The sequence below is a fragment of the Mustela nigripes genome, chromosome 17, assembly GCF_022355385.1.
Source record: "Mustela nigripes isolate SB6536 chromosome 17, MUSNIG.SB6536, whole genome shotgun sequence".
Lineage (NCBI taxonomy): Eukaryota > Metazoa > Chordata > Mammalia > Carnivora > Mustelidae > Mustela > Mustela nigripes.
The window spans coordinates 8,372,658-8,393,841 of NC_081573.1; the positions used below are offsets into that span (position 1 = coordinate 8,372,658).

At 62.6% G+C, this 21,184-nt stretch overlaps 2 protein-coding genes across 10 annotated transcripts; both read left to right on the forward strand.

Annotated features, from left to right (window-relative positions):
• The first annotated feature begins 11 nt into the window (after window positions 1–11).
• TRAPPC6A (trafficking protein particle complex subunit 6A) lies at window positions 12–10,578 on the forward strand. 4 transcript variants are annotated; one of them, XM_059383107.1, is made up of 7 exons: window positions 12–150; window positions 6,307–6,429; window positions 8,001–8,068; window positions 8,275–8,438; window positions 9,080–9,191; window positions 9,392–9,485; window positions 10,227–10,578. In XM_059383107.1, the coding sequence occupies exons 1-7, from the start codon at window positions 67–69 to the stop codon at window positions 10,242–10,244; spliced, it is 663 nt and encodes a 220-aa protein (XP_059239090.1). In that variant the 5' UTR covers window positions 12–66; the 3' UTR covers window positions 10,245–10,578. The 4 variants fall into 4 exon arrangements, with proteins under 4 accessions (XP_059239090.1, XP_059239092.1, XP_059239091.1 ...); XM_059383108.1 differs by having other exon boundaries at window positions 24–150; window positions 8,275–8,392; window positions 9,108–9,191; XM_059383109.1 differs by lacking the exon at window positions 6,307–6,429 and having other exon boundaries at window positions 21–150.
• Window positions 10,579–10,678: 100 nt separating this feature from the next.
• NKPD1 (NTPase KAP family P-loop domain containing 1) lies at window positions 10,679–20,476 on the forward strand. Of its 6 annotated transcripts, none has more exons than XM_059383101.1 (4): window positions 12,576–12,658; window positions 13,262–13,568; window positions 17,127–17,258; window positions 18,383–20,476. In XM_059383101.1, exons 2-4 carry the CDS (start codon window positions 13,469–13,471, stop codon window positions 20,224–20,226), a joined length of 2,076 nt encoding a protein of 691 aa, XP_059239084.1. In that variant the 5' UTR covers window positions 12,576–12,658; window positions 13,262–13,468; the 3' UTR covers window positions 20,227–20,476. The 6 variants fall into 6 exon arrangements, with proteins under 6 accessions (XP_059239086.1, XP_059239087.1, XP_059239084.1 ...); XM_059383100.1 differs by having other exon boundaries at window positions 12,582–12,658; window positions 13,451–13,568; XM_059383106.1 differs by lacking the exon at window positions 12,576–12,658 and adding an exon at window positions 14,447–14,887 and having other exon boundaries at window positions 12,688–13,568.
• Window positions 20,477–21,184: the final 708 nt, after the last annotated feature.

The window sequence follows — 21,184 nt, forward strand, 5'->3', positions numbered from 1 at the left end:
GGGCTTGTCCAGCTAGGCCAATGAGAGCGCGAAGCGCTGGACCGTCGTTGGGCGCGAGGCCGGCGCATGGCGGACGTGGCACTCTTCGAGTTTCTGCATACCGAGATGGTGGCGGAGCTGTGGGCGCACCACTCCGACCCTGGCCCTGGGGTGAGCGCCGGGCCCCGGGGGGGTGGGGAGGAGACGCGGGCTGCGGCGGAAAGGGCGGATCGAGGCCCTGGGGAGCGCCGAGGGCGGGTCAACGGCCCGGGTCGAGCCCCGCCCCCGCCCCTGCCTCGCTGGGCGCTGGCTCGCTCCTCCGTGAAGTGAGAGAGGCCGCTGCGGCTAAAGCGTACCTCAAGGCCTAGCACAGAGTCAGCAGGCGGTAATTATGATAATTACTACTGCTGGACGTGTACCAAAGACTTACTGCTGGGTTGAATCCCGCCGGCTCCCCTAACTAGGTGTGGGAGCCAGTGACTCAATCCCCTGCGTGCCTCAGTTTCCTCATTATTAAAGGGGCATTATAACAGCACCTCAGCCTCAGAGAGGGGCATGTACTCTTCGAACAAACACTTATTAGGCGCCTATTGTATTCCAGGCACTGTTTCCCTGTCCTTGCGAAACTTCTAGGGAGTCCAACAAAAATACGTCACTACCTAGGGAGAAGTTCCATAGAGAAAACTTCCATAGAAGAGCGCCTGGGTGGTTGAGTCCATCACCCCTCTGCCTTTGACTCAGATCATGGTACCAGGGTCCTGGAGTCAATGCCCACATTGGGCTCCCTGCTCAGCGGGCAGCCTACTTCCCCCTCTGCTGCTCCCGGGGGTGCTTGTGCTCTCTGGCTCACTCTCTTTCAAGTAAATAAATAAAATCTAAAAACAAAAACAAACTTAAATAGAGTCATGAAAAGAATAGGGATGGCGGAGGAAAAGCCTTCCAAGGAACAGACAGTAGGAAGTTAGCCCCGTGGTTAAGGCAGGGTGGGGGTGAGTGGAGCACATTCCAGAAGGAAAGGAACAGCAGGTGCAAAGCCCAGAGGTAGTAGCGTGCTTGGCATTGTGGAAGCTGGTTCTTCTGTGGAATAAAATGACTCAAACTTTAAAGCCCTTGGGGTGACGTCAAGCACCTAATCCACCCCCCCCAACCTGGGAGCTCCTGTTACCAAATCTGTTACCAAAAAGAAAGGGTGGGGGAGAGAGTAAGGTGCTTGAGAAGTGATCGCCGCGATCAGTTTTATTTTCGTCATTATTCTTAGCACGATCATCGTCATCCAAATGCAGGACATTTTACCTCGCTTAGGTTTTCTGGTGTAGGAGCCCCAAGGAGGGTGTTGGTTCTCAACAGTTTCCAGTTCTTTCATTCCTTCCGCACACTTCATCGCTAACCTACCAAATGTTGGGCCCTGGGGTAGGCTCTGGGAATTCCTCAGTGAAACCTACAAAACTCCTGGCCCTCCTGGAGTTGCCGGCAGGAGGGGGTGGCACTAAGATAAATGAATAAAATCTAGTATGTTGAGGAAATGCCATGAGAAAGATAGAGCATGGGATAGGGAGTGCCCATTGGCCTGTGTGTTGGGGGGGTGCTGGTTTGCAGTGTTGAGGTACCCCATCCAGCCTGGTTTTCAAGCCAGAAACTCCAGTATCCCCGACATCAGCCTTTTCTCCCTCACCAGCAGCCCCCAAGCGGGCCCTGCCCATTCTCTTAGAATGTGTGTGCCACTTCTCCCTACCCCTACCCTGGAGTCCAGGCCCCTCTTTGCCCCTGTACCGGCCTCCTCCCTCCTCACTCAGCTCATTTCACCTGCTGTATCTTCACTGCGTTCACATGGATTAATCTTTTGGACCTTGGCTCAAAGGCTTCCTTAGGGAAGCCTTCCCAGAGGCCCCAGCTCAAATCAGGTGTCCTTGGGACGTTCTTACAGCCCCTTCCCATTTGTCCTTGGCAGCCCTATCACACCCACATATGTATCTAAACTATGGGTCAACATGAGCCTTCGATTCACATCCGTCCTCCCCCCACCATCCACACCAGGCACCGTGTAGGCTCGGCGAAGGTCTGCATTGATCATCACACAGTAGGTCCTGTGCACACAGTAGGTCCTCGGCGTGGGTTTGTTGACGTGGACGCAGCTCCCTGCGGTGGAAGGCTTGGGGTGGGGACTGGGGTTTGTGACCATAAGAGTGCCTACCACAAATGAATGTTTCCTGCGCACGCTCCTGGGCTTCCCACTCCCAATTTTCATTTGATCTTCCTCCTGACCCACAGAGGTCAGCACAATCCTCCCCGCTTTGTAGGCTTCAAAGCTTGAGAAACTGAGGCTTTGATGGACAGGAGTGCTGGCTCTCAAGTGGCAGAGTCAGGAATGCAAAGCCTGTGCTGTAAACTTGGGCCCCTTCCCTGGCATTCTCCAGGAGCATTTTAATGGGTTTCTGTGGTCAAGCAAGTGTGGGAAGTGCCACGTTACTCAGCTGTGCTCACCATGGGCTTTCAAAGCATACGAATGGGCCCAGGACCCAGCTGCCCCTGGGATTCCCGTGCTGGGGTCCTGCCCCAGAGCTCCCCAGTGCTTCCGGAATGCAGCCAGGGGCGAGGTCTGCAGCAGCTCCCCCCAGGTGCCTGCCACCTGGGACCCCCATTTTCAGGACCATATCAGGAGCACTGCTGCTTAGGACACCCAGGTGGCTCAGTCGGTTGAGTATCTGCCTTCAGCTCAGGTCATGATCCCAGGGTCCTGGGCTCTCTGCTCAGCGGGGAGCCTGCTTCTTCCTCTTCTCTCTGCCTGCCTCTCTGTCTTTTTTTGTGATCTCTGTCAAATAAATAAAACCTTTAAAAAGAGAGAGAGAGAACTATTGTTTGCTCAGCCCTGTTTCTTCCACTCCTGGCCCCTCCTCTCTCTTCCTCTTTCTGTTCCTTCTCTTTGGTCCAACAGGTCTCCTGTCTGAACTGAATGCAGGCCTCCTGTTGGGTACTTCTGGTGTCCCCAGCACCAGATTCTGTTGGATTTAGTCCTCAGAATGGACTTGCAAGGTAGACGCTCCCATCCCATTTTACAGAGGGGGGCCTTCCCTTCGGGGGGTGGGGCAAGGGTAAAAATCTGAGGGGAACATCAGGATGCAGGCTTTGGGCTTTGAAGCTTGCCTGTAGCTTCCAGTCTACCCCCACCCCCACCACCTGCTGCCAAGTTCCTTGAGAGCAGGGATGGTGGCTCGTTCCTCTGTCCCCAGAGCACACATGCTCAGGAGTCTTGGAGATTTCCATGTCCTGCCTGGTGGTCATCTGTGGCTGCTGAAAGGATTTTTCTGGACAGTTACAGGTGGAGGGCAAGACTAGCCAGAGGAGTCAGGAGGTCAAAGGGACTCTGTTATCTTAGCAGGAAAACCAGGGAGGAGCCGGCAGTGGTTTCTCCACCTCAGCAGCTTTAAAGATAAGGAAAGCGGAGGAGTTCATTCCTCTTTAGAGCCGAGAGTGTCAGTCAGCTACGACCCGGAGCTCTGGCAGGCAGCCCGGGAGCAACCCTGCTGGGGCTGGACCTTCCCTGACCCAAGCCCAGCTGGTGCCTATGCCAGCCTGGGCAGCTGTCAGGTGCAGCCCTCGGCCTCATCAAGAGCCTGAGGAACCCCCGTCCCAGTTCCTGGCAGAGTGGATCCCCAGGACAGAGCCCTGGAGAGGGCGCCATGCACTTGAGGCCAGGGAGCTAGCCCTGGGAGCTCGGGCTCTGCCCCTAGAGGAGCCCTGGAAGGTTTAAGCTGAGGGGCGCGGGGTGCAGACCTACTTTCCAGAATGGCCTCCCAGGCCACACGAATGAGCCTGAAGGGACATGCGGCAGGCAGGCTGCGGCAGGGGCCTGGGGCCCAGGCAGGCACTCAGCCTGGGGTGGAAGGAATCAAGTCTGGGGGTGCTTTGGGAGTGTTGAGAAGGAGAAGGTAGGACCTGGGGGGGTCTGGGACCACCTGGGTGGATGCAGGAGGTGAGTCCAGGCCCATAGGGTGGGCAGCATCCTCATTCTTTTTTTTTTTTTTTAAGATTTTATTTATTTGACAGAGAGAGATCACAAGTAGGCAGAGAGGCAGGCAGAGAGAGAGAGGAAGGGAAGCAGGCTCCCTGCTGAGCAGACAGCCTGATGCGGGACTCGATCCCAGGACCCTGAGATCATGACCTGAGCCGAAGGCAGCGGCTTAACCCACTGAGCCACCCAGGCGCCCAGCATCCTCATTCTTATGCGTTCACTCTCCTCGCTTCCTGGGCCATGTGGGGACGTCCCCTCTCCCCATGCTCCTCTTAAGGCAGGAGCCCCACAGCTGGGCCTGCACAGATCACTGAGGGCCAGGGCAGTGGAAGAGACCGGAAGGAGCCTGGCATGCCCCTCCCCCACCCCCAGTCCTGGATGCTCTTTGCGAGTCCAGGGCTCGGTTTGCTTGTTTCCCTGTTGTCGTCGTCATAGTCATCATTGTCGTCCTCTTCCTCCTCCTCCTCAGGGCTTGGGCCTCCCTACAGGGAGTAGCCTCTTCTCTTACTGTCTCTGCGATCCTTCTTCCACACAATTCCAACGTGTCTTCTTGGCCCTGGGATGAGCATCAGACGGCCTGGGGCCCTTCCATGGGACTTAGAACTTCTGTGCCAGTGTGACAGCCTGGGAGGCTTCATCCCCCTTACAGATGTGTCCGTCTGTCCACTCCCTTTGTTATTTTCACTACGGTACATCCCATTTCCCCGGGCTGCCCCTGTGGCTGCCCATTCCTCCCAGCTGGGGGGGTGCTACGAGGGCCTTCTGGAAGGGGCTTCCCTCTCTTCCTGCATCTCGTTTCCTTTCAGTGGGCTGTTGTGCAAACTCATTTGATGTTGGGAGGGACGGTGGTGGGAGTCCAGAACCATTCTGGCTCTGGCTCTGGCTCTGGCTCTGGCTCCTGCTCTGGGCTGTGCAGGGAGGAGGAGAGTTGGGCCCAGGCTTCCGTGAGAACGATAAGCCTCTAATCCCTGAAGAGCTTTCGTAGGGACTGGTGGAGGCAGGCGGGGATAAAGCCTTGGGGCTTCCCCTCCCTTCCACCTCCACCCTTTCCCCTGTCACCTGCTCATCCTCTGCCCCTCCCTTTTCTTCTGTTCATCCGCATTGCCTGGATCTTTCCAGTTCAGCACCTACTGCCCTGGCCTCTCACGTGGCCGGAGTCTGGAGTTGCCACAACTGTTGCCCAGTGTGGGTCACGACACCGTTGTAAGGTAGGGCCTGCCGTCAGGCCCATTTCACACATGGGGAAACTGAGGCCCGGGGCCATGAGATAACTTGCCCAAGGTCAGTAAGAAGCGGAGCCGGCCCTTGAACCCAGGCAGTCTGAAGTTCACCAAAGGGAAACCTTTCCAGACCACCCCCCACCCCTGGAGCTCCCTGGCCCAGCTGAGGACGCTGCTGAGTCCCGGGCTGTCTGCTGAGGGCTGCTGTCCTGGCTGCGACCCGGGCTTGCGGTGCCACCCCACCCCCTTCCCGCTTTGCCCGCCCCCCCACTCCAGGAGCACTCAGACTGGGGCTTTTCTCCTGGCGATGTCCCCACCTGGGCTGAAGCCACTAACACCATTAGTTCCGACGAGGCTGGGGCAGAATGGTGTGCCCTCTACCACAGTGCCCCCGCCCCCAGCCTGGTCTGCAACCCCCCCACCCGCCCCCATCCCCACCTGTCAATGCTGTCTCCCACCCTCAAGGCCAGAGCCACACCCCCATCCCTCTCCCTGCCTCCTTGCCTTGGTACACAGCCTCTGCTGGGAGTTCCCTCCCCTTCCCAGCCCCCTCCTCTGAGAGGCACCCCATGGACCCCCTCCTGGGGGAGCTGGCTCTGCCCCACTCTGCACTGCCCTGTTCCCGTCACCTGGGCACCTGTCACACACACCCCCCAACCTCAGGCACAGTGGCCAGCCCCTAGGGGCCACCAGGAAATGTCTGTGAAATGAATGAGAGTCTCCACGTGCCAGGCAGGCCTCAAAGACGCAGATGTGCTTGGTCAGAGAGGAGGCTGGCCCTGCCTCTTTGAGGCGCTCACCTCTAGAAGGGAGGGGACACGGGAGTGCGGCCACCCTGCCAACTGGCAGAGAAGGTTAGCTGAGGGCGTGGCAGGCAGGATTCTGGGTGCTGAATAAGTCAGCCCACTGGACAGAGCCCCTCCTTCCTGGGGCTTTTCTTCCGCCCCAGGCTGGTCACCAAGATTTACAGATACAGAGGTGGTGAGTGACAGGGACAGAAACATTTGCTGAGCCCTTGGGAGCACTTGGCCCACATTTAATGCTCACGAGGACACTGGGAGGGAGGCAGCACAGCTAACACTGTCCTCTCTGTCCCAGGGAGGAGGTGGGGTCACAGGGCCCATGTCTGCCTCACGCCAGACGCGTGCCAGCAAGGGACCAGAGGGCTGCCCGGTGACAGCCAGCAGGAAGCTGTGTCCTCACCAGGTCCGGTCCCCACAGGTAGAGCACGGAATGGCGGGCAAGGGCCTAGCAGCCGGGAAGCCTGGCCGAGAAGAGGGCCACCTTGCTCGAGGACACAGGCAACCTCTGCTTGGGCCTCCGTACTCCCAGCACTTCCTCCCGAGGTGGGCCACAGCCCTGGCCTCCAGTCAGGGGTGTCGTCCTGGCCACCCCCAGTCCCTGGCCATCTAGGTTTGGGAGCTAGCCCTGCCTGGGTTTAAAAGGTGCGATGTGGCCTCAGGTGCCTGTCACCGAGCTCCTCCAAGCCCAGGTTTCCAGGTGTGAACTATGACCTCCCTTACAGTGTGGTTCAGATAAAACCAGAGGTTTGTACAAAGCAGCTGGTGCCTGGTACGTGCTCGAATCCGCACTTGTCACTTTGCTGGGCTGCTGAGTGGGCCCCGCGTGCCGAGGCCACCACTGGTGGTGGCCATCCAAGCTGGTGGATGGCCAGCTTGGGTGCCCACAGAGCTGGGGTCCCCCTCCATAGACGGCCCAGGATGGGGACAGGGGACCTAACCTGGGCCAGAGGAGGGGAGAAGGGTGGCCTCCGGGTGTGGGGACAGGGCCCTGTGAGTGAGCTCTTGGACTAAGGGAGGCTGTCCCTGGGGGCAGGGCAGACGGCAGCAGAGGGACAGCTGGGTCCCGGAAGGCCCTCGAGGCCTGCTGAGGAGGCCAGGACAGCGTCTCAGAGCTGGATCTAGCTGGACAGATCCTGTCCACCACTGGGATGGCTGTGCTAATGGCCTGTCTGACCCAGAAGGGCTCAGGCCTGGGGACTGCTGCCCCCTCCCAGGCTCTGCTAGAGTTTCTTCGAGGAGCACGACGCCTCCCTGCCTATGCTGTCCTGGTAGATCTGATGCCTCCCCGCTCCGTCCTCTTCAGGACACCCACAGGAAACACACACGCGACTACCCTCCTTGGGGCTTGCCATCAGCCCTCACGGGTGCCCAGACACCACCTACAGCCTGCCTGCTGTCCCCTCCTCCTGTGGGCCCCTGGCCTGCCTTCCCTGAGCACCGAGGGCGCATCTCCTGGCCTGAGCCCCTGTGGGGCCCTCCCAGGGTTCCTGGCTGAAGTGTTCAGGCATGACAATCACAATCAATTTTGAGAGCTTCCTGCTGGCCAGGCCCGGGGTGGGGGGGTGTGTGCCCCCGCCCTGTGGCTCCCTTGCTGCAGCCACGTGCCTGCAGCCATACAGGCCCTTCGGTGGGTCACCTAGAGCCCCAGCCAGGGTGCTGTGAGGACCCGCACTAGAGATGCTCTGATAAGTGGCTGGTGTTCTCAGTGACAAGCATGCTGAAGCTGTGACTGGGAATACCCCCATTTTTCCTGAGGCAAGGGGGCACTGGTCTCTAGAGCTAATGGCATCTGCGGGGCCATGTTGAAGAACTGAAGGCATCCAAAGGCCTGGACCTGTCCTGGAAGGCGCCCCCTCCTGGCTCTCCTCAGCCCCGAGTGGGCAGGGGTGGGCACACTGGTCTTAAAGGACCCTCTGCAGCTGCTATCCTGGGTGGCTCCCAGGTGGAGGTGGCCACGGGCCCCTGAGCCTCTCTTCCCTGACCTTTTAGGGACAGAAGATGAGCCTGTGTGTCCTGGAGGGCATGGGCTTCCGTGTGGGCCAGGCCCTGGGAGAGAGGTGAGAGCCGGCGCCTGCTATCCTTGGCCAGAGGCAGGCAGGAGCTGAGGTCGAGTCCCTTCCTGGGCCTGGGTGGGGAGGGTGGCATTGCTCCAGAGGGGACCCCAGCTGGGCTTCCTCCCTCTTCCTCACCGTGGGCTCCCCATCCCGGCCCCTCCTGGCCCCACAGCATCGGCCGGGCCCAAGCGGCTGTCCCTGCCCTCCAGGCTGCCCCAGGAGACGCTGGCCTTCAGGGAGGAGCTGGACATCCTCAAGTTCCTGTGCAAAGACCTGTGGGTGGCCGTGTTCCAAAAGCAGATGGACAGCCTCCGTACCAATCACCAGGTGTGCTGCGCGCGCCCCGGCCCAGCTTCCAGACTGCCAACTGCAGGTGGAGCCTGACACCGAGAGGAGGAGAGCACCCAGAGGGAGGGTGCAGCAGGCTGGCCATCACTGGCGGGGAGCGGGGGGTGGGGGGAGTGGGAGTGGCAGGCTGCCCTGAGCCCATTGGCAAGAGCCGGGTTTCCTGATTGGCAGCACCACCCCTCTCGGGACCTCTGCCCAGTCCTCTGAGAGAACCCAGGAGGCTGCAGTGTGGGGGGTGGGGGTGGTCACAGCGATTTCCAGAATGTCCACAAACTTCCTGGGAGGGGCAGCAAGTAGGCTCCCCATGGTTAGCAGCATCTCTCCAGGCACGACAGCAAGTCTCAAGCTGGTCCGAGTCCCCACTAGGTGCCCATGCTGTGCCAGGCCCGGCCTGCAGATTCTTCCCGCAGCCCCAGCCCTGGGAGGAAGGTCCTGGTCTGCTGTCTCCCCTGGAATTCAGGCTGCTAGAGGGCAAGACCCACACACCCCATGGGGGGATCCCTGGCCCAGCTCAGGAAGCCCCTGGGCCCTTCTGGAGCTTGGAAGGATGGGGCCCACGATGATGGGTTCGGAGGCCCAGGTCCTTCCAGACCGCAGCCCCACAGGGTGAGGAGCTCTGGGCCCTGACCTTCTGTTCCCCAGTACAAATGCACGGGCACCCCCCAGCCCCCACTGGGTTCTTCTCTGTCCCCAGGGGACCTACGTCCTACAGGATAACAGCTTCCCCCTCCTCATCCGGATGGCCTCGGGCCTGCAGTATCTGGAGGAAGCACCCAAGGTAGGGAAGGCACTTGGACTTGACCTCCCCCTATTTCCTCAGCACTCCTCCCCCGCGAAGGTGGGCCTCTCCTCAGGTGGAGGGCCTGGCCCATGGCCCAGGACCCCAGGGAGGAGCTGCCCCCACCGTGGAGCCCCGGGCCTGGGTTTTGGCCTCCCCGCTTCCCTGGGTGATGTGCTGCCCCCCAACCCCGTCCCCAGTTCCTGGCCTTCACCTGCGGCCTTCTGCGAGGCGCCCTCAGCACCCTGGGCATCAAGAGCCTGGTCACCGCCTCCGTGGCATCCCTGCCCACCTGTGAGTCGTGGGGGAGGGGCCCTCCCTGTCCTTCCTGTGAAGTGGGGCTCTGGAACTTTCCCTGCTCCCCCGGCTCTGGGAGGCGGGGCCAGGCTGCTGAGAGCTTAAGCCAGCCCATCTGCACCCCTGGCCCTGCGATGCCCCCTCTGCGCCCCCCAGCCTACTTCCTTAGGTGTAGCAGCCCTGGAGCAGAGAGCCTCAAGGACGAAAGCTGGTCTAGTGGTTGTGAACGTTATTCTGTGTGGACATGACAGAAGTCAGCCTGCTTGATGCTCGCTGGGGGTCCCCAAAGGACAGGCCAGGGTCCGTGGATTACAGCCGGCCTGGCAGGGGGTCCTCCTGACCCCCAGGGGCCTCCATCGGACTAGCTGAAGCTTCACACCTCCCTCGGACCATCCTGCCCTCTGCTCTTCCCCCCACACACACATCCCTGCCCTGAGGTGTGTGTTCTTCTGCTGGTCCCCGTGGCCAACTCAGGGCAGGGGACCTGAGCATCACGTGCCCCGGAAGCCGGGCCCCTCCCCAGCAGCCTGCGTACTTGACCTTCCTGCTCCTCATCACCCACGGTGATGGGATGCCGGCCAGGTGGGCGGGGAGCAGCAACCCCTTGGACCACCCCGAGGCCCAGCCCAAGGCCACCCAGTCTGCTGGCGCGGGGCTGGGAAGCGCAGCTCTGAGCCATGCTCTCTGCCTCGCCCCCCACATCCCAGCCTCAAACTGAAGCCCACCCTTCTCTTCCAGGTAAGTTCCAGGTGGTGATCCAGAAAACCTGAGGAGCGCCCCCATCCACAGGCCACCCCGCAGAGCCTCACAGCCCCCGCTGGCCCGGGGACCTCAGAGCCCCACCTTTGGGGGTGGCCAGAGGGCTCACGCTGGGGACCCCAGGCTCTACGGGCGATGGACAAGTGGGAGGGGGGATGGTGCTGGGGGCCAACCGCTCTAGGGCATCACATGTGCTCCCAGGTGGGTATCACAGAGAGGTCGGGGTGTCCTGGGAACAAGGTGGCCCAAGTTGGGGCCAGTGTGAAGGGATCCCTACGTTGGGCCCCTTGCTCGGCATGGCAGGTGCCCAATAAAGGTTCTGCGTGTGGAACCAGATGTGAAGTGAAGGTGGAGGGGGTCACCCTGAGTGGCGCGGGGGAGGGGCATCTGTGAAGCCACTCTCACAGGTCCTGCAGGCGCTGGGGGGGCAGAGCCCCCCGTGTGGCTCCCCACCCCTTATTCCCATCCCTTGCAGGCCCCTTGCCGTCAGGTCCGCCTAAGCCCTGGTGCTCTGCCTCCTGCCCTGCACCCCTGGTGGGGGAGGGTGGCCCCGGCAGCCCTGCCAGCCTCAACAAGTCTGGGTTCATCCTCCACCCAGTGGGGTGCACAGAATGGCCCTCTCCCTGGGGAGCGGGGCTGAGGCCACCCAACGCGTGGGCAGGGGCAGGCCTGGGCTACCAGAACGAACAGAGAGGGGAACATGGGCCAGACACCCTGGGAGAAAGAATCTCCTTGCTTAAAACCCCACCGGTGGGTGCGGGCTCCCCATACCTCTACAGAGTCCTGTGAAGAGAGCCCGTCTGGCCCCAGCCCAGAAAGCTGCACCCCTCATTTGCTGCCCTCTCCCTACTCCCCAGACTCCTGCCCCCTCTGAGGCACCCAGTTACCCCCCTCAACCTCTGCTGGCCACCACCCCTCTCTGTCTGCACCCACAGCCCCCCGGGGGGGGGGACCCTTAGACAACTTCTTCCTGCCCTGTGTGTCTCCTTAGGTTCCAACACACTTCTTGGGTCCCTCCGGGTCCTTCTACCCAGTACAGAGCCTGGCAGACATTTCCCTGATGAACTGGTCATTCAGCTAAACTGTGGGCAGGTAGACGGGGGCGCAGAGGGGGGTCGGCCCCCTCCTGCCCTCAGAAAGTTCTGGGCTTGTCCTGGAGGTTCCCTCACACACTCAGCCCTCACTCAGACATACTAGTCCTGTGCCTTGCTTGGCGGGACTGCTGCTGGGGGTGCGAGGGGGTGGGCAGAGTTCCCAGCTGGGGGAGGGCAGGGAGGAAGCCTTCCCAGGTAAAGCAGCTTGAAGACCTGGGGAGGAGAAACAGGACTGGCCCCCAGCGGACGAAAGGATGCTTGGCTCTGGCTGCAGGGGGCAAGATCTGGTCACCCAGACGCCTAGAGGGACATCCTGCTGGCCTCGATGGGGTCCCTTCTCTCTTGTCCTGGGCGCTCTTTGGTGGTAGCTGTCCCATCCCCACCAGATCACCTAGCTCCCCTGGCAGTGACTGTTCGCCCCGTCGTGCCATCAACTGAAGGGACATGGGTCTGGAGAGCAGACCCCACACCCCATGCACAACGGAAAGACCCTCTTACTCAGCCCTGCCCCTGCTATCAGTGCTCCGAGAACAATCTGCAAGGCATCCAGGGCCTCACGCGCCTGCTGCACAAACCCCAGCTTCCAGAACGCCCGCTGTGCCTCCACGCGACTGAGACAAGGAACTTCAGCTCTCGGGAACCTCAGTTTCCTCATCTGTAACGAGGCATCACAGCCGCCCCGCTGGGGTGTGGTGAAGAAGAGGGGCTAACTAGGGGGCCGGTGCATAAACCGTGTGCAGTCCTTTGTAAGCCTTCACCCGCATGCCGGCGTCCTTCTAGGAGAAGCATCTAGAGCCGCCCGGTAAATGGGTCAGTCCGTGCCAGCACACGTTAGCTGCGGGCGTTCCTAAGTGCCTGGTGCTGTGCTCAGCGGACTCCTCCTGACAACTACGGGACAGTGGTTGTCCCTGGTCCACTCAGCAATGAGGAAGCTGGGGCTCAGAGAGGTGAAGTCATTTGCCTGAAGTCACACAGCTGGGCCCTGGAGGAACTGGCATTCAAGCCCAGGATTGTTTTCCTCTCTCAGCCCTGGACTCTTAATCCCTGTGCCGGCTCCCCCCCACCCCACCCCCCTGCCTGCTGGCCACCTCCCTCCCTTACCTGTGGTACCATGCCTGGGGGGAAGCCCCCAGTCCTCGAGAGCTGAGTGTGAGCAGGCAGGGCGGCTGCTCCAGGGACGGGGCGGGGACAGGGCGGGCAAACCGGTCGGGTGGCTGGCACCGGCAGGGCCTCTCTCCAGTGGGGCCTGTGCCCGTGAGGCTGGCGCAGCAGCTCGGCGGGGCCGGCGGGGAGCTGGGGCTGAGAGGCTGCCATCAGGTAGGCCTGGGGGACCCCAGGCGAGGGGTGGGTGGGCAGGGGGCCCCAACCCTCACTGAGCCCCAACTCCCCACCTTTCCTCTTCCCCTTGGCGTCACTTGCCTCCCCCCACCGGCATCCTTCTCTCGCTTCTGCTTTCGACTCTTCACAGTTTCAGCCCGTGCGCCCTGTCTCACCCTGTGTCTGCTAAGGCTCTTCCCCATGTGTCCCATCCTGACTGAATGTGTCTCCCAGAATTCCCCTCCCCGCTCCCGCCCCGGTTCAGGCTCTAGATGCACCAGCCCCGAAGAAATCTCAGTCACTCCATGGCGATGGTGGCGGCTCGGGGGCTCCCAGCTCTCCCCGCACTGGTTACGCGTCCTGTCCTGTGGCGCCAGCCCACGCTTCCCACAGCACATCCCCCAATACCTAGTGGTCCCCTAAGTTTACTCCACCACCCCTGGGCTCCCTGTGTTTCCCCACATCTGCTTGGCACCTCCATTGTCCAGGCCTCTTGGAAACTCCCAGGGGCTCTCAAACACCCAATCACCAACCTGGGAAATCTCACACGCCCCGAATTAGCCCCAGCACCTCCATAACCCTTCTCCGTTCTCCCCCATCTAGCTGTGCTGGGGGTCCTGGCCATTTACTTTTACTCTGAAGAGCACCGCCACCCCACCTGGTGACCCAGGACCCCAACATCAGGGACGGGGTCTCTCACCTGTCCCAGGTCACATCCCGGGGGTGGGCTCTATCCGGCCGGCACCCAAGGGTGCAGGGCACTGAGTCCACCCTCGCCCTCCCCTGGAGCAGGTCCCCGCCGCCGCCGCCATGCACAAACACTACACCGTCCGCTTCGCCAAGGGCACCCTGCCCCTTCGGACCCCCACTGAGGGCTACTTCTTGGACCCAGAGTTGGGGCAGCAAAAAGGTAGGGTTTCAGTCCTGGCAGGGAGCGTGGCCTGTGAGTAGGGGGCTGCGAGCAGAAGGGGAACCTCAGGCCCCAGGCGAGAGGAGCTCCTGGCACTCCCCACATAAAGGTGTCATGGTGCGGGGCGTGCAGGCCCCAGGGAGCCCGCACCTGTGAACCCAGATGGGAATGTCAGCAGGGGGCCCACCCAGCCTAGCCTCCCCACTGCCGCATGGGTAAGATGCCCCTACCCCAAATCGCCAGGCCTGTAAGGACTTTACCCCAATCTGGGGGGAGCGGTGTGGAGAGAGAGCAAGCGCCCCCCACCGCTGAGTGTGTATGAGTAGGGGGACAGTTTCCAGGGGGTGGTGACCACAGGTGCTCCTGCTGGGAGGGTGAGGGGTGCGGACAGTTACCTCCCATGGGGCCAGTTCAGCCTCTTGAGGTCCACGCCTCCCAGGGAAGCCCCTCCTTCCCACCAACCTTGCCCAATTCGGAGTACGAAGCCCACCCCTTTCAGTCCCCGCCCTATCCCCTGTCCACGGCCACCTCCCATCACCCAAGCCTTCTCTGGACCTACCAGGCCAGTTTCCGATGGGTTCCATTCTGCCCACCCAAACCGGAGGGACACCCCCCCCCCCCAAGGACTCCAAGGCATTGTCCCCACTCCAGCCCCTCACCTGGCTAAACCCAGGCCTCTGCCCCTCTCCTCTGCAGCCCCAACAGGAGAGCACAGAGACTGCCCCCCAACCCATATCTCCTCATTTTCTCTGATTTCTCTGGGGCCTCCGTGGAGGGACCAGCCCCAGCCTCCCCTTGAAGCCTCGGACCTGGTTCCTGCCAGTACCCCCCAGGGGTCAGGGACCCAGGCCCAGTCACCCCCACTTCCTTCCTTCCAGGATGCCGTCACCAGTGGTGCCATGACCCAGCGGCCCTTCGCGCCCACGGGCCCTGTCGGCTGCCTCCACAGGTGTGCTGGCAGCTGGCCTACCACAGCCACCGGGGGGGTGTCAGCGGCTGCCGTCAGGGCCCCCAGCCCCCCGGCCTGCAGCAGCAGCGGCAGCCCCAGCCCCCGCCTCCCAGCCCCCTGCGGCAGCGGCTCTGCTCCGGTCCAGGGGCCCGGAAGGGGCCACCTGCAACCGCTGTGGCCTCCAGGCAGCCGGCCAACGCCCCCCAGCCGCCCCCCAAGCCCACCATCTCGTCCCCCGCGGCACCTGCCATGGCCAGCAACGGCCCAGCCCCACGCTCTGCAGCTGGCACCCTCCTGGAGCCCAGCAGGCCCCCTGCCGCCCGCCCCCTGCCTGCCCCAGCGGCCTGTGGCCCCTTCACCTACAGCTCTGGTGCTCACCCAGCCTTCCCCTGGGCTCTGTCCCTGCTGCCTCTCCCGGCCCGGGCCTCTGGCCCCCCAGCCTGCCCTCCTTGCTCTGCTCCCTGTCTGGGAGGGTGCTTGCCCTTGACCCTGGGCCCTCTGGGCAGCCGCCTCTGCTTGACCTGTTGCTTTACCTGTCCAAAGCTGCCAGGACAGGTGCGTCCCTGGTGCTTCGTCCTGGCCTAGAGGGTGGGTCCGGGCCCAGGCTGTTTCCCTCTGCTTGACAGCCTGACTCTGCTCTCTCTATGCCCGGTCCGCCCTGCCCTGAACCCCCAGTCCAGGGGACCAGAGAGGACTTGGGGCAGGGCGGGTGACAACAGCAAGCTTGCTGGCCAGGTCAGGGATGGGGGAGAGGGGCAGCAGTGGGGGAGTGGCCTAGGGGCTGGAAAGAACGATGTGGCAAGGGGGAGGGGTCCCTTCACTCACTCACTCACTCATTCATTCATTCATTCATTCATCCGTCTGTCCTGTGACTAGGTATTGGATGTGTGCGGGGGGGGGGGGGGGGGGGCGGGGGGCTGCGGGGAGCCGGGCAGCACCTGCTGTCTCCACAGAGTGCTGCGGGGAGGTGGGTGCAGGAAGCCAGAATTTTAGTGTGTCACCCACTGATAACTACACTGGGGGCAAACAGCAGCAGAGGTAAGAGCATGACAAGGGTTTGCACATTACATCAGGTCACCAATCAGGCAAGCTGCCATTAGGGCAACATTTGAGCAAAGCCGCGGCAGGATGGGCCTGCTCCTGGGACCGGGACCGTGACAAGGTCCGCGAGTGGGGAGGGCCACATGGGGCCGTACCCCGGGGACCCTTGTGAGGGCTGGGGCTTTGGCCCCTGGGGCAGGTGGGAGCCATGAGGAATGTGAGCTGGCATGGGATCTAACAGGAGCATGGAGTTTTGGGGGGGGGGGGGCTAGTAGCGGGGCGTGGGGCCAGACAGCCGGTTTCCAGGTCTGCCTTGAATGTAGAGCAACCGTTGAACAGGGACTCGGGCTCTAGGTCAGGCGGCCCCTCGTCCCCGCAGGCTCTGGGCCCTGCTGCCCATTTCAGACGCAGAAGCAGAGCCCCCAGCGAGGTGAGGTCACCCAGCCACCAGGAAGAGTAGGGTCAGAGCTGCCCAGGGGCCACCCCCACTTTGCCGATCTTGCTGGGTCATCCTGCTGCCCTCCGTGCCTCCAGGCCAGGCCCTGACCCTCCAGGAGGGAGGGATCCCACAGCCTCCCAGGCCCCTGGGGAAGTTGGGTGTATTATCCCCAACACGAACCAGGAGGTTGGCCCAGGGCTGCCCAGAGCTGAACCCTTCCTTTTTGGTGCCCCAATTCCATTCAAAGATGTAGCACTTGGTGGGGGGGCCCCGGGGAGGGAGCAGGATGTCCTCAGCCGAGTGGACACTGATGCTTGGTGCGTGGCACAAGGACTTCAACTTGAATCTGCTCCCTAAACAGTCATTCCAGACCGTGGCACTGACCGAGGGCCCACCCCAGGCCTGACCCTTCGGCATCCATGCTGCCTGGTGTCTCTGTACCTCCTCTTCATAGGGAGGGACTGAGGCTCTCAGGGCTCATGCAGAAAAGGGGGCATAGCCAGGCCCAAGAGGCAGGTCTGGGTCTGCCTGGGCTCGGGGCGGATGAGAGGCAGTCGGCATGGGGTTCTAGAGAGGGAGTGAGGTCAGGGCCAAGGGATGGACAGGAAGCAGAGAGGAGCCAGGATTGTCCGCTCTGGAGTCAGGCTAGCAACGCAGGCAGGAACTGACACGAGAAACTTCTGGGGCGTGCCAAGAGGCACTTTAAGCATCTGAGGGCCTCAAGTCCCAAGAGAGGCCCGTGGGAATTTTCCGGGGGAACCACAGGCTGGAGGCTGAATCTAGTGACCTAGGGCCGGCCTGATCAGCCCAAATCCCTTGGGCCTCTGTGCTGGGGGTCGGTGGGCAGTCTAGCTTCCTAGCCTTGACCTGGTAGATCTGGGGTCAGCTCCTCCTGGGGTGCCCAGAGGGACACATCGGACCCCAGAGAAGGGGGTTGCATGGCTACTGCCCCAGAAACCTCCATCTGCAGGCCTGACCTGAGTCAGCTAGGGGAGTGGGGCAGAGGGATGCCGGCGGAGGGAGGGGCTGAGGGTGGGCTCTGTGGAGGGCGGGCGGGAGGCGGGTGGTGCTTGGCCAGCCTCGCTGACTCAGTTTCCCCCCTTCCCCATTTCCCCAACCTGGCCCTCAGATATCCTGACAGAGGACGATGTCTACTGCAGCTGTCTGGCCAAGACCCTCTGCCACGTGCCTGTCCCTGTGACAGTGGGTTTCTACGCCCCCTTTGGCTGCCGCCTGCACATGATGCTGGACAAGATCACTGGTGAGGCTCTGTGTGTGCTGGGGTTGGTGGGAGTAAGGGAAACGGAGGCCCTGGTTCCTGCCCAGCTTCAGGCTACCCCCAGTCCCGCTCACTCCCGAGGCCAGCTGGGTCTCAGTCCAGATGCCTGTAAGTCAGTTTTAACCAGGTTCCTCCTGATGCCCACAGCCTCTGTCTCCATGTCCCTGCTCATTCCTTCTCTGGCCTGGGCAACAGTCCCATCCCCTCCCCTGCCAGGTCCATGCCAAGGAATCACCCAGACCCATCTCATTTCAGCACTGGCCCAGGGCCTAGTGCCCACAGGAGCCCCAACAGATAGAGGTTAACCCAACTCACGGGCCAAAACGTGGCCAGGGTCCAGAGCAGCTCAGACCTGGTTTAAGCTTTGCTTAGACCCCAGCCCCTACTGTAGCCAGAGCTTCCAAACAAGCCTCCATTTGCCCCTGTGTTGTCGCAGAGTGATAAATAGCGTCCCGGGACAAAACTCCCGGTTATAAGGCAAAAGCAAACAGCATTCTGGACCTCCTCCTCCAGTGCTAGGCATTTCCATTCATCTCCATTCATTCCATTCACTGACCTCAACAGCAGATGGACCCTGCCCCAGCCTCTCGTGATCAATTCTTCAGACATTCCCCCAGCCCTTCCTTGGTGCCCAGGGGACACAGGATGACCAAGAGCCCTGCCCTTCCTGGCCTCACAGGCCAGAGAGGAAGACAAACCTGGCCCCAGAGAGTGATGACCCAACAGTGGGTAGGGTTGGGGTGGGAGAGCCCAGGAGGCACCTGACCTAGCCTGGGGATCAGGGAGGGCTTCCTGAAGGAGGAGGAGCATTAAGCCAGGAAGATCAGACACAGGCTGTACTCTGCTGCCCACCCCGTGGCTTCCTCAGCACCATGCACGCATGCTTTCCTTCCTTTGAGGCTTCCTCCTCGCCCCTTCGGTCCTCTCTCTGCCGCCAGCACAGCTTTTGCCCACCTCGGACCTCGGGCCAGGCCCCCAGACCCGCCCCTTCCCCAGCCACGGGCGCTTTGGTGCGGGTCCCGCCCCGCGCCGCTCACGCCCGAGCACCCCCAACCCCCAGCCGCTCACTCCGTGCCGCGCGTCCTACGCCCCTTCCCTCCCCGCAGCGCTGATGCAGCAGGAGGCCGCCCAGCGCGAGGCCGAGGAGCTGCGGCGGGTGCAGTGGCAGCCACGGCCCGTGCGCGGCTGGGGCTTCCCGCGGCTGCTCTGGTACCTGGTGTTCCTGCAGCCCGTCATCACCGAGCTGCACCTGCGCCGCAAGAACGTCAAGTTCCTCTTCATCCGATTCAGCGCCTGGCAGTACGCGGGCACGGACAAGCTGTGGGCCGGCCTGGTGACCACGCTGTGCGAGGGCATCCGCCACCACTATGGCGCGCTGCCCTTCAGTGTGTACTCGGTGCTGGGCAACAAGCCGGCCGCCACGCCGGGCTTCTGCCAGCGCGAGTGGCACTGCCGGCGCCGCGTGTGCCTGGCGCTGCTGGCGCTGCTGGCGGCACTCGGCCTCGGCGTGGGCCTGCTCTACCTGTCGGTGGGCGCCCGCGCCCCGGGCCACGGCGCCGCCGGCGGCAGCCTGCTGCGGGTGTTCGGCGGCGCGGCCACCACGCTGTCGGGCTCGGGGCTGCTCATGGCCGTGTACTCGGTGGGCAAGCACCTGTTCGTGAGCCAGCGCAAGAAGATCGAGCGGCTGGTGTCGCGCGAGAAGTTCGGCAGCCAGCTGGGCTTCATGTGCGAGGTGAAGAAGGAGGTGGAGCTGCTCACAGACTTCCTGTGCTTCCTGGAGATCTACCAGCGGCGTCGGCTGCGCGTCGTGCTAGAGGTCACCGGGCTGGACACGTGCTACCCGGAGCGCGTGGTGGGCGTGCTCAACGCCATCAACACGCTGCTGTCCGACAGCCACGCGCCCTTCATCTTCATCCTGGTGGTGGACCCCAGCATCCTGGCCGCGTGCCTCGAGAGCGCCGGCTCCATGAAGGGCACGGCGGACAACGGCTACCTCTTTCTCAACCGCACTGTCACGCTGCCCTTCTCCGTGCCCATCATGGGCCGCCGCACCAAGCTGCAGTTCCTGCACGACGCTGTGCAGAGCCGCGACGACCTGCTCTACCGCGAGATGACACGCAAGCTGCGGCCGGGCGGCGCGGTGGGCGGCGGGGGTGGCAGGGGCGGCCGCGATGAGGGCGCGCAGCTCCTGGCGGTGGAGACGCAGGCGGCCGCCGAGCGCGCGCAGAGCCGTATAGACGCCGAGGCTGCGCGCCGCATCCAGGAGGCGCTCTTCTGCCTGCACGACGAGCGCGACTGCCTCTATGAGTACGTGCCCGACAACGTGGTGTCCATGCGGCGCATTGTGAACACCGTACCCATCACCGTGCGCCTGCTGCAACAGCAGGACGGGGACTTCGCGGGCCCCACGCCGCGCCAGGCCGTGGCTTGGGTCGTGCTGGCCAACCAGTGGCCCTGTCGCCTCAGCTGGGTGTTGCAGTGCCTGGAGGACCGGCAGCAGGCTGGGGGCGCGCCCGAGGCTGGAGCGCGCCTCTGGAATGTGTTCTACGACAACAGCCGAGAGCTGCACTCCATGACCAAGGCGTTGCAGAACGTGCTGGACTTGGACGGTGACCCCGAGCTTTTTGAGCGCTTCCTGGGCGCCGACTTCCCTTTCACCGTGGCCGAGGCACAGACCCTGCTGCGCTGCACCGTGAACCTGGACCACTCCATCCGCCGCCGCATGGGCCTCATCCGGGCTGTCAGTGCGCTGAAGCCGCCCAGCCCACCCAAGTCCCCAGCCCACGACACCCCCCACGATGCCCGTGGAGCCAACCATGCCCCCGGAGCCAACCATGCCCCCGGGGCCCTCCGGTCAGGTCAGGGCTCTGGGCATGTCCCAGCACATGCTGGCGAAGCCCACCAGCCCCGGGACCAGGGGCATGGAGGCAAGCCAAGACCCGCGGCCTGAGAACCCTTAGAGCCCAGGTGGGCCTTGAAAAAGTACCCCAGGAGCAGCGGGAGGGAAGCGCTCCTCCGTCTGCCCGGAGGAGGGGGCAAGGGGGTCCGCAGGGAGGCCAGTGGTGCCCACCCCCCCAGGTGAACCTGTGAGCCACAGAGAGCTCTTTGCGGTTGCAGCGAACAGAGCCAGCATCAGAGAGCTAGAGCCAGAGGACCAGTGAAGAACCCCGGGTTCAAGTGCAATAAATGGAGATGTGAAAGCCCCCGTTGGCCTGTGTGTCCTGGGTTCCCTGGCCTGGCAGGGACTGGGAAGCAGCCCTACCCCACCCCACAAGGAGTTGGGCAGCCTCAGCAGGTGGCCTCATTGCTGGCCTCCCTGATGGCAGGAGGCGTTGCGGGGGTGGTGGGTGAGGCCACTGAAGTAGGGGAAGACGGATGTGCCGGGTTGACTCAGGCAATGGAGAGCGCCTAGGCCTCAGGGGATCTAGGTCCTTGTCCCCACGCCCTGGCCTGCCCCAGTGCAGGCAGGGCAGGAGCTGGCATTTCCGAGGGTGGTGTCCCGGTGACCTCAGCGGGTTGCTCCACTCGAGGGGTGGCTCCGGCCTGGTGTGATGAATTAATTAGGGCTCGCTGACAGCTCTGCTCCACAGGCCAGGGATGGCCTCCAAGCGGACCCAGGGTGGAGAGCTGACCTGTGACTTCCGCGGGGGCGGCCAGCTTAGCTGCATGGCCACGCCGGGACAAACCTGCACCCACCTGGAGAGGTTCTCCAATGGCAGTGGGGAGCCTGCCCAAGAACAATGCCCTTCCGAGATACGTGATCCCCGTGACAGGTTGGTGTCTGCAGGCATCACATTGGGGCCGGTTAAGTCCCTTCCCTTTGGCCTCCCTTCAGTCCATCTGGCTGGGGCTTCCGTTTCTCACCACCTCCGGTCCAGGCCGACACAGACTAGCAGCAGGAGTAGGCA

What these genes read in the sequence shown, in the direction of transcription:
- TRAPPC6A (XM_059383107.1), top strand. Translation starts at nt 67, where the DNA reads ATGGCGGACGTGGCACTCTTCGAGTTTCTGCATACCGAGATGGTGGCG. An exon ending in ACTCCGACCCTGGCCCTGGG is followed by an intron (nt 151 to 6,306) that starts GTGAGCGCCGGG and finishes TCTCTGTCCCAG; the next exon opens with GGAGGAGGTGGGGTCACAGG. An exon ending in TTCCAGACTGCCAACTGCAG is followed by an intron (nt 8,439 to 9,079) that starts GTGGAGCCTGAC and finishes GGCACCCCCCAG; the next exon opens with CCCCCACTGGGTTCTTCTCT.
- NKPD1 (XM_059383106.1), top strand. Translation starts at nt 13,469, where the DNA reads ATGCACAAACACTACACCGTCCGCTTCGCCAAGGGCACCCTGCCCCTT. An exon ending in CCCCTTCACCTACAGCTCTG is followed by an intron (nt 14,888 to 17,126) that starts GTGCTCACCCAG and finishes CCTGGCCCTCAG; the next exon opens with ATATCCTGACAGAGGACGAT. An exon ending in GATGCTGGACAAGATCACTG is followed by an intron (nt 17,259 to 18,382) that starts GTGAGGCTCTGT and finishes CCCTCCCCGCAG; the next exon opens with CGCTGATGCAGCAGGAGGCC.